The 11,902-nt window shown below is 40.2% G+C and overlaps 1 protein-coding gene and 1 non-coding gene across 2 annotated transcripts in view; both read left to right on the top strand.

Moving 5' to 3' along the window:
* Positions 1-1,843: 1,843 nt before the first annotated feature.
* The window catches only part of usp43b (ubiquitin specific peptidase 43b), a 73,757-nt gene continuing 63,698 nt past the window's right edge, over positions 1,844-11,902 (top strand). The window contains exon 1 of the mRNA XM_088343220.1: positions 1,844-2,744. Within this exon, the coding sequence (XP_088199346.1) occupies positions 2,118-2,744 (627 nt within the window). The 5' untranslated portion in view covers positions 1,844-2,117. The remainder of the gene's footprint in view (positions 2,745-11,902) is intronic.
* On the top strand, positions 2,915-3,107 carry LOC148374986 (U2 spliceosomal RNA). Its single transcript, XR_015848351.1, has one exon. It is a non-coding gene; the product is annotated as a U2 spliceosomal RNA (small nuclear RNA).

Here is an 11,902-nt window from a genome sequence, read left to right as displayed (position 1 = left end):
CTCACCCAGTCCCGGCTACCAACCAGTTTTTCCATCCCTAACACCGCTATCGCTCGCTACGGAAGATCCATTTCCGTGTGCGGATCACAATCCGAGTACGAGAGCGACTTGCTTCCCGAGGCCAGCAAACACTGGATTGTGGCCGCAGCCCTTCCTCTTTCCTTTAATAAAACTTGTGGTAAACGTGACACAATTGTTTCCATTCTGGTCCTGATACATTTACCATAAATATATATATATATATATATATATATATATATATATATATATATATATATATATATATATATAAATTAAGGTTTACTTTGGCCTCAGTCATTCAAAGTTATTTATGGATTGTAGCAGTTGGTGCAAAACGTTAGCCTTTTTTAGTTTTGCTGTCAGTATATACAGGAGTCTCTATTAAAAAAACAACGTGAACAAATGCCACTTCCCACCTAAACAACACATTCAGTCACATATTCACACCATCCAGAAAGCTAAAATAACTGTTATAAATTAATAAATAAAATAGGAAAAGGGGAGATAGATGTATAACAATAATCAAACCTATACATTCAGTAAATAATAACAGTAATAATCAATTAATTAATATTAATATTATGTTATTATTAATACAAGGAATAAAAGATAAAAAGAAAATTCAAGAAAAATAAAGAAAAAAAGAAAGAAAAAAGTAATAATAATAAAACAAAACGAAAAAAGGGAGTCAGAGCTCATGATCATCTATATCTTTATCAAACTGCTGAGAGACTGTGTGTAACAGAGTTGCCAGGTCTAGTGGAAAGTCTGTAGGAAATCCTTAAGCCTCATGGCATGCAGGTAAATATTATTTCTATTTTCAATGAAAGAGAGCATTGAAAAGTGCACACTAGGCATCTCAATTTTCCCTTGGGTTGAGATGATCAAAATGGCATCGTGCTGGGATTTCTATGTTAATGCTATTCTATGTTAATTAAACAGATAGTACTGGTGGCCATAAATACCAGTAGCAGGGGAAGCCGCCTGATCTGAATCAGATACAGCACCTTCATTATCTGGTCGCTGTCGTTTTTCCGTTAAAAAGCGTCATCCTGCTCTTCAGAGGTTTGCCAGGTCTTGGCATTGAAGGGCAGTGGTCTATGTGAGACAATACAGTACTGATACTCGATCTTAAATTTCAATGGTTTCGTTAGTTTTCCTTTATAGTAACTTTCAGAACTTGAACTGCTGGCCTAAGGGCGGGGGGATAAATTAATGAAAAACTATGTATGTATGGATCGGTCTGATGCCACCGAATATTTTGAGTGGCTACGTACCTGTCAACCTGTACTTTTTTGCCGTACAAAGTACATTTATTATGCATTTTAATACGTGTACGACGTACAAGAAAATTTGTACGGAAAAACACAAATTTGTCAATTACGGGTACCATCCAGTAAACACCGACTAGAACGAGTTGGCCGCGGTAGCCTCAATCTCCGTATCGTTTTGTGCGCATGCGTCTTCCGCCTGGGGATTTCCCATCATGCATCATTCCGAAAATAAATATTGTGTAAGATTATTTGGTATTTTGTAAGGGAAAATACGACAGTTTGTACGGGCATGGAGCCGTGGAGGTTATCGGGTATGTGGCTAGAAGTTAAAAAAATCTTAAATGGCCGAGTTTTCACACTTTTAGTTTGCATCCAAATAATGTACAATAAATGCATGCCACAAGGGTAAAGAGAGAATTTGAAACTTCTGAAAACCCGAAAAAGCATGATTGCACTGAACTCAATAACTGCCAAGTGGGTGGAGGTGCTGCGTGTGTTGACACCAAGAGTGGGAGGAGGCTCGCGTTAGCGGTCGCACAATCACAATTTAGCAATCTTTTACCGGCAGAGTGGAGAAGCGGAGCGGTCGAGGTTGAGGAGGATTCCGAGTCCCGTGCGGGGACGTGACGCCACGTTTGATAAAGAACGCCTTCAGTAAAGTGCTGCGATGGACGCGGAAGGTGGCGCGCTGGGCGGGAAGTCGCGGAGAACAAGGTGCTGCTGTGATGGCGATGCTGTCACCTCTGAGCGCGCTTCCATGCGGTTTGTGGGATTGAGATACTGGCAGAGAAGAAGTGGTACGAGGGAATTGACAAGACAACGATGAGGAGCGGGAGACATGACCCAAGAGGGACTAGCGTAGGCGCCGCCATGGACAATAAGCAGGATCTGCCCACGGCGAAGGAGGACAAACGCAAGAAGCCGAAAGCAGTCAAGCTTTTTCGCAAGAGATCTTTCAAGTCCTTGGGGGGCTTTGTGAACAGGATCATTAGAACTCTGGGGACTTTCACCCACTTTGTAGAAGCGCAGGACGCAGAGGAGGACGACGACGGGGGCTTCGGCAATGGCGCACCTTGCACACTCAGTGCCAGCTCAGGGATCGCCAAAGAGGATGTGCAGGTGCCGCGGCTGCCCAAGAAGTCTCCTCTCTTCAGGAACAAACTCTTCAATCACTTCGGGGACTCAATGCCCGGCGTCCTGGGCTTAAAGAACCACGGCAACACATGCTTTATGAACGCCGTGGTCCAGTGTCTGAGCAACACCGACCTTCTAGCCGAGTATTTGGGGCTGGAGCGGTACAAGTTGGACTTGAGTGACAAACCCCTTAATGGGACCGTTAGGAGTGGAGACAACCACTTTGCCAACGGGGAGATCACGGAGCATTTGGCCTTACTAGTTCGGGCTTTGTGGACTTTGGAATACACCCCACAGCTTTCTGTGGACTTCAAGGTAAAACACCTCTCTCAGTTGAACATGTGCAACGTTCATATAGTATGTCCCAACAGAATTCAACTTGGGGTGCGTCGATTGAGGTGTTCTTCAAAAGTTGAGACTAAAATGATTTCTCTATTATACTTACCTGGCAGGGGAGATACCATGATCATGGCCTGGCAGGGGAGATACCATGATCATGGCCTTTTGGCTGACAGTAAGTGTCCCGGACCTTGGCCTTGGCCTTGCTTGGCCTTTTGATGCTAGGTCCTTAGCTTGGCCTCTTTGATTTTTGCATTTTGGAGATGGAATATGAGCTTGCTCTGTCCACTCCACGCATCGGCCCGGTATTGCAGTACCTCCGGGAACGGTGCATTCGCAATGATCGCAGCAAGGCTTTAGGGCTAGGACCTTAGCTTGGCCTTTTGGCTGAGAGTAAGTGTCCCGGCTCCTAGGCTTTGTAGCGTATTATGAACTAACCGATAACGGATAATGGATAATGAATAACGAAGATAGATCAATAACCCTTAAAAACCCCAAAACCCCATGTGTTAACAATGCTCAACTGAGTTCAAAGAACCCTTTTACTTTTTTTACTGCGCCTATGTGCTTTAATGGTATTTTTAGCAAAGCTGTTTGGGGCGGAACACATTAGGTTTGAGGAATGGGAGTGGGGAAGTGATTCCAAACTCGTCCCCACAGTTGTATTTTTAAATATATATTTGTCAGTGTAAGATAAAAATTGTGAAAAGATGAAAAGGCCTGCCTAGAGTAGAGTCCAAACGCCCAGCCAAGAAAGATCACGAAGGAGCTAACTTAAGCTGCAGTAATAACACATGCAAGGTTACAAATTCCATACAGCTTTTTCACAATTATTTGGTTTTGTAAATGAATAATTTACTACAAATAATGGTGAATGAAAAGGAAAATAACTCACTAATTTAAAATTGATTCAAACAACAAAGAGTGTAGTAGTGTAGAATTGACTGTTGGTTGGTAAACAATTCTTATTTTTGTATTTTTGATATTGTGATTTCCTCTGTTTTGTATTGCAGTGGCTCGCAACCTTCTTGGAGCAATGAACTGCCTTTGATTATATATTTTTTATAGCTATATAACCCTTGCCAATGCTTCTGATTTTAAAAAATATGCACCTTTCTTTTGCCTGAACAAATGTTATCTTGTATTTTCACTGTTTTGTAAAAATGGCCTATTTTTTTTCTTTACATAAAAATTGAAACTTTAAAGGAGCTGGACGGAATGTGCAACTTTTGCACTTGTGACTGTCATCTCCTGTTTTTTTTCCAAAATTGGAGCCTCTGTCAGCTCACTCATGATGCACGTGCAAGTACTTGCATTTCTTAGACGCGCTTCAATAAATTCTCTTTTTCATCTTTCCTTGGATTTGAGTTGGCATTTGGACTTTATTTGAAATGTCCTTGTCTTACTTTAGCCATATCCATGCTAAAGTTATTTCATCTGTGTTAAAACCCCCCGCACCTCACTCCCTCTACCTCATATTTTCCACCCCAAACAGCTTTGCTAAAAGCAGATAATCGCTTTGGAAAATAAAGCATTAGGGCTCTTTGAACTCAGTTGGGCATTGAGGAAAAAAATACTTGACATATTAAGATATTATACTTTACAAATTTAAGGAAACTTCAGATGGTGCACCCAACATTTAATGAGACCTAGTTTTTTATGTTTTGCCAAAATGATCGAGTCAGGAGAAGTTAAGACAGCAAAATAAGACAGCAATTTTGCAGGGTAGGAATTTTGGGTTGAGTTCTGACATAACTCTGAATATTTTGGGTTCAAAATAATAACACAATTCACAATAACCCAATTTTTTTTTGTTTTTATGTCACTTTTATTTTTATAGCCCTTAATCACAAAAAGATACAAAGGGCTGCATCGGACCACTATTAAAACATCCCCTGATTTAAAACCTACGTCATGTCACGAAGCGGAGCGGAGCGGGAAACAGGAAAAAAGGACCCATTTGCGTAGACGTAATCACAATTTATTGGGGGAAGGATGAGGAGGGTCGCACACTCGATCCGGGGATCGATGGTCGTGGAATGGATTATAAATCCAAACAAAAGACAAGTTGTCATAAACAAACAAACGGATCAGACCAAAAGCAAAACAGGACCAAATGCGGGCAGATTCACAGAACTAGGCATTTAACAGGTTTTAACAGAAGTCTCACGGAGTTTGACCAGGTTTAACAAACGTTCCAGCAACGCACAGTACAAAGGAGCGCGCTTAAGTACTCCAAGAGTAATCAGTCCAATGTGTCTCAGTCGGTGTCAAGGGGCGGGGCCAGCTGGGCGCCATGACAACCGTGCAGGACATGACACGTCAGGGGAACACCTCAAATAACCTCCTTAAGAGGAAAATTAGGAAGTCTGGAGAAAGGTTCGCACATAAGGTAATCCTTGATTAAATGAATCAATTGATCAGAAACTAAATAGTTTACCTGTATATTTCCAATTTTTTTTTTACCCACATCGGTAGGAAAAAAACGTTAACCGTGCAGAAACTATTAAGACTCAATTTGATCTCTACTCAGGCCAGTCGCAAACCACTATTGTGTAAGTATTGTTGCTTATTTATCCTGACATTCTTTTATCCTATTTTTCCTATTTATAACATGTTTATCCTGAAGTATTAAGTCTAATTTCTAAACAATGTTCACTCCGTTATAATTGATAATAAAGAAAATTCAATTTAATCCATAAGTTAATGAATACACTATACAGTACTTATTTGTCTTTATTTTTTTAATATTCAGAAAAGGGTATCAGACAATCATGATTATCCAAAACTGTGTATAAATAAATAAGACATCCATTCTAAGTGCTTGAATTGCATAGAAAAGCACAATATAATCACAACAAATTATTACTATTTATTTTATTGTGGAAGATACATTTCCTTCTAGGCAAAAAACATCCCGTATTATATGTCCACACGTGGGTATTGTGTAAACCCATTATAGTACCATATTTTGGGGATAGATTAGACTTTGACGGACAGAAATAGTTCTGTGGCAGTCATCTCATAAATTCCAACTTAATCATGGCACACAAAAGTGCATGAGCTCAGTGTGGCCCTGTCAGCTGATAAGAAGGTTTCTGTTTAGTATCGCTGGAGCCCACAGGGATCATCAAGTGCTCGATTCAACCGTTTTCCTTAATGATATCAACAATACAAGTATATCAGGGGTGTCCAAACCTTTCAGAAGTTGGACCAGATTTGGTTAGCTGAAAATGCGTGACGGACAACTATTCGGCCTGGCATACAGATGCTCCCCTACTGACGAACATTAGAGTTACAAACAACGGTACATACGGACAATTTTTTGGTATGTCGAAAAATATCCGGAAGTTACTATGAGTTAGATTTTGTATTTAGTGCACCTTTATCCAAGTAGCGAACAGTGCTGTAGTGCTTCTACCCGCTGCGTGGCACTCTGAGAGGTCACCTAGCATCCATCCGGCTTCTACTTCCTGGTTTGTGTGTATACACACTGCATTGTATCTCTAGCGCGCTACGAACTTTGACGTTTTTATTGTTTAATATCTCGTGCATCCAGTCAATATGGTTGGTGTAAAGCTTAAAGAAGAGGCGAGTCATTTCTTTTGAAATTAAAGTGGAATAAGAAAGCTTGATGCGGTTGAGTAAATGGTTGGATCGTTTTTTTCATCCACTTTTTACCACGGAGGAGGAAGTCGCCGAACTCCTTCAAAAGTAAGTTAAACTTAACTTTATTTATCTTTATCTTTATAGTCAAGTCATGTTTATTTCAATAGCTCTTAATCACAAGGAGTCTCAAAGGGCTTCACAGACCACAGAATGTCAACGCCTAATATGTAGCTTTGTTTTTTAGTACTATGCTTTATCATTCAGACCGCTTTGTAATTTTATAGCGCATATTATTTTATTAAATGTTTATTTTTCAATTTCAAAACAATACAGGTGACTTATTCAAGCCTTAAACATACTTATATAAACCTTAAACATACATTCCTTACAAAATATTGTTAGTAGGGCAGCGTCCATAGGTCTAAAAAATTCACCATCTATGAAAGGTTTGCAGTCTTTTGCAATCATTGTCGCAACCTCGTAGTTTGCCTCTTGTAGATTTTCAGTTGACTCGCAGGATCTCGTGAAAAAGTGCTGCTGTGCCGTTAAAACAGCTTCCAGTTCACCTTTTCACAAAGTTTGTTTCCGGTAAGGTTTTGTAGTCAGCATGTTTCCTCTGGGAGTGCATCTTGATTTTATATTCTTTAAAAACAGCCACAAGTCACTTGGCAAATTAGGCAGACACAGTTGTTTCGGATTTTGGCCAAAAAATACTCAAATTTGTACTTGTCCTGGAGGCGGCGGCCCTCATAGTCAACTTTCCTTTTTTATTTTCAGTCGCCATGTCGAAAACGGGTTGAACTCAAATTCTCACAGAAAACCAAGGGCACGGTGGCCAAAGAGCTACTGCCATTATTAGGTGAAATTGTATTTTTTTGGTAGGGAAATTGTTCATTTGTTACTGCGGTCAACATTACTGGCAGGCCACATATTATTGAATTTATGACCGAGGGCACAGGCCAGTAAAAATTTTATCACGGGCCAAAACTGGCCCCCAGGTGGCACTTAGGACATGCCTTAAATATATCTTGATAAGAGTGTTTATTTAAACATATAAACAAAACTCAGGGGCAGCACGGCGGCGCAGTGGTTAGCGCGTGTGCGGCACAGTTCTAAGGTCTTGGGAACCTCCCGTGTGGGTTCAAATCCAGCTACCGGACTTCCTGTGCGGAGTTTGTATGTTCTCCCCGTGCTTGCGTGGGTTTCCTCCGGGCACTCCGGTTTCCTCCCACATTCCAAAGACATGCATTTCAGGTGGATTGGCTGGTCCAAATTGTCCCTAGGTGTGAATGAGCGAGCAAGTTGTCTGTCCCTGTGTGCCCTGCGATTGGCTGGCAACCAGTACAGGGTGTCCCCTGCCCACTGCTTGATGATTGCTGGGATGGGCTCCAGCACCCCCGCGACCCTACTGAGGATAAGCGGTGCAGCTAATGAGATGAGATGAGAACAAAACTCAGGTATTACTAGGAATGCTTTGACTCATGATGCTGAGGTGCTGTGACAGACTTCCAAGAGGAGATGCTCAGGCTCTTCTATTCACTGCTCATGCTTAATATGGGGGGGTGAACTTCATCTGCCTCCAGCGCTTTGTGCTGGATTTCTGTTGAGAGAAGGTAAAAAGATAATATGGAAGAGTGAGCAAAGGAACTCCACTAAAGATCTATTCTTGGAAATGCTAATTAACCTGTTAGAAATGTTACGTACAGTATACGCATGTATGCTTACCGGAACACGTTAACCCTCATTGATTCTATTGACTTTTTGGCATCTACTGGAGCTGGATAGGTAAGCTGTAAAGCATGTCTGAGAAGCGCAGGCAGTAAGTGTTGTCGGTCTTTGCAGTTCGTTACAGTTGGCAGTCAGTCATTGATTGATCAACTCCCACATAATTCTGGCGGTTAGTCTGTCAAAAAAAAAAAAAACATGCCTCTCAAGGCAATGCACACACTTTTTTTCACGGGTAGCAACAATGCGAAGAATTTCTTTAGTTTGAGGCACAGCACTTTTTCTTTTTAAAAAAGGGAAAAATAAAGAGATGAAATGTTTACGCATGTGTGTCCTGCAACGTGCGTGTAGACGTCACAGACTCGAAATTTCAAAAAATTAGCTGACATGGCTGCTATTAATGACTATTTTAATGGTCCACTTGTCACCGACTGTTGAAGCAATTAGTCAAATAAAAGGATAATTCTGTTTTTATTTCATAAATGCAGTATGAAGGTACAATGAAACATACCGGTACATCTTTTTTTGAAAATACTGCAGATTCGAACAAAAGTTCAATAAAAATGCATCTAAAACTATTTAACTCAGTGATCGGTTATTAGAGTCATGAATCCATAAATAAACTGCTGTCCATTTTTAAACGACAGGCAAATACATAATAATTGAACTCAATTAACCATTTTTTTATTCCTGTAAATCAAGAACATTGATTTCGCATGCATGCTTGCGGTTTTCTTTGATTCTAGGATGAAAACGGTGAAAGTAAGAAAAGAACCAACCAAGCTACTGCCATATTACGCATCGTCTGCCTTGCAACCTTTGCGAACAGTCCTTTTATTCGCCGTATGCAGACTAAAATGTTACCAAGCTTCAGAAATCTTGCTCAGCGTACTTGATGTTGACGCCACCATTTCTGTATTTTTATTTTACCACTTAAGACAAAGACGCTAATGCTCGTGAGAGAGCTGACAATGGGATTCATTGTTTACTATTTCAATTATCGATTTTTGTAGACAACGTCGACGAATCATTCCAGCCCTATTAGCTGATTTGATTTACAAACTGTTTCATTTTTTGCGACATTATTGCGTATTATGTATTTTAAAGTGTCATTGAAACGAATAGCTGAGCCACAGAGAGCACGAAGGTGGGCAGAGGAGAAGATCATCACCACTACAGAATTGTACAGTACCCTCTACTTAACTATTGCAGTACCAAGTTTTTTGTTCACAGTATTGAGATTTTATAAATTAAAGATTTGGTTTCCAGGGAAATGTAATGTTATAATACATTTTCAAAAATAGATCTTTTTATCATGATGTGGCTCCTCAAAAAACAAGGAAAAAGTGTGACTAACTAAATAATTTATACGCATTGTTCCTAATTGCAAAAATGTGTGTGTAGCGCCAAAAGAGGCATAATTTTTGACAGACTAACCACCAGAATTTATGTGGGTGTCAATCAATCAATGACTGACTGCCAACTGAAACGAACTGCAAAGACAGACAATACTTACTGCCCGTGCCTCTGGGATGTGCTCTCTTAGTCAAGTCAAGTCTCATTTTTTGTACAGCTCTTAATCATGAAATATCTCAAAAGACTGCACAAGCGACACTTAAACCATCCCCTGATCTGAAACCAACATGCTTTACAGCTTTTTTTTTTTATCAAAGTACAGCATGACCACATCATACATGTTGTCATTGGTTAAAAGTAAAATTAAATTTTCCTGCAACCCAAATGTTCATTTTATAAAATTTATATAAAGTGAACAGACAGCTTAGTGACAGTTATGTAAATGGCGCATCCACTGCCCCCTAAGCTCCAAATTAAGAGTGGTGATGATGTTCCCTCATTTCCTCATTTTCCTCATGTTGAGGTTTTTGACTTTTTCCTTGCCCTCATGTAGGTTTAGATCAGGGGATGGTGTAGTAATAGTCTGTAACAATAGTCTGTTGTTTGCAATAATCTGTAGTCTGTGCAGCCCTTTGAAATTCTTTGTGATTAAGAGGTATACAAATAAACATGACTTGACTTGACTTCTCTCCTGTGGCCCATCACCAATCATTTTGTGTTCCAGACAAAAATCCTAAACATGTATTTGTCAAGAAACGGACCGGGAAGCAGGAAGTCGGAACTCATATGCGTAGACGATCTGTCACTTTAATTAGGAAAGAAAAGTTGTCCAACACACAAACGGACCAAAAACAAAACAAAACTGGTTCAAAAGCAATCAAAATTACAAACTAGGCGTTACTCAGATCAAACAGGCATGAACAGGGTTTCAACGAGGGTTAAACAATGGTCTGGCCACGGGCAGTCCCAAAAGGAGCGTTTAAGTACTCCAAAAGCAATCAGTCCTGTGTCTCAGCCGGTGTTGAGGGGCGGGGCCAGCTGGGCGCCATGACAACCGTGCAGGACAGGACAGTATTACACAATAATGTTGCAGTAAATGAAGCAGTTTGTAAATCAAATCAGCTCATTCGTTGAAAGTTAGAATAGATTACAATACAATTGTCAATACATTGTCATTTATTTCAATGTTGAGAAACATTTTTTGCAACGAGATGAGACATGGCTCTCCACGGTAAACACATACAAAAACTTTAAAGAGAAAAACAAGATAAAAGAATGTCAGGATGTAGTGCTTGGGGTCTGGCCCAAGTTTTACATGCCCGTTAAATCTTATAATAATAGTGGAATGTAAAAATAATGCATCTTAACAGTAGTGCAATGATAAGTAGTGCAATAACATTTAGCAGCAACAAAAAATCTCCAAAGAAGCTGCGAGATATATATTTTCACAGTTTTGCCCACTTGTTTAGGGTGGCAATGGCCCCGCGGAAACAGTCTCTTAGCCTGTTAGTCCTTGCTTTAAGGAACCTGTAGTGCCCACCAGAGAGGGCAACAGGTCAAAGAGGTGGTGGCTAGGTTGAGGAGAGTTTTTATAATGTTGATGGCTCTACCGTGGTATCACAAACTGGTAGCGTCTTTCAGAATGGGCAGGGAGCAGACTATTATCTTCTGGGTTGTGTTGTTTACTTTGTATGTTTTTCCGTATCGCTGCCGTGCTCCCAGCATACTGCACCTTCTGTGACGTGTATGTTGTTAGCTAATTATTGCAGGACACTCCTAAATCAAACTTAAACATTCCTTCTTTCTCTGACTTTCCCTATTTCTAGTTCCATTCTATATGAGCAACACACTGACTTTCATACACGGTGTTTAAAACACACAATTTTTTTACCTGCACACTTTGTAATTACGGTCGCATTTGCAATTGAATCGGTTGCAATCTCGACCCCTGCATCTCAATTGCCAGCTGCTATTTTCACCGGTCCAATAAGTTCCCAATTTATGCAATAAGCACAATATCTTAATCACAGCGTATAAAACTATATAAAGGATACATGAGACATGTCAAACTTGTACATAATGAGACATGTCCTGCTCAAGCAGATATGCATGGTGGGAAGTCTGCAGTTCAAGCAGCAAAACCCTTCTGAAATTGCCTGTTGAGTAATAGCAGAGCAGCTTGCCAGGAGGCATCATAAAATAACCAGGGAGCTTGACTATTGGTTTGAGGTAAACTTAGCCCATGGCTTCTACGACACCCGAAAGAATATTGTGAGTCAGTGCTGTCGGACGGATATGTTTAAGGGCAACAGAACAATGATTACGCCCACAAGAAATAATCGTCAGAGATTCTTAGCCCTTATTATTTTAACATTGACCACTGATATGAAAATTAAAATAAGAGTTTCGTAATTTTTAGTACCTCTGTGCGTTTCATGTTTCCC

The sequence above is a fragment of the Urocampus carinirostris genome, chromosome 1, assembly GCF_059441175.1.
Source record: "Urocampus carinirostris isolate Australia breed hairy pipefish chromosome 1, RoL_Ucar_1.0, whole genome shotgun sequence".
Taxonomy (NCBI): domain Eukaryota; kingdom Metazoa; phylum Chordata; class Actinopteri; order Syngnathiformes; family Syngnathidae; genus Urocampus; species Urocampus carinirostris.
This window is presented reverse-complemented; position numbering and strand designations above follow the sequence as displayed.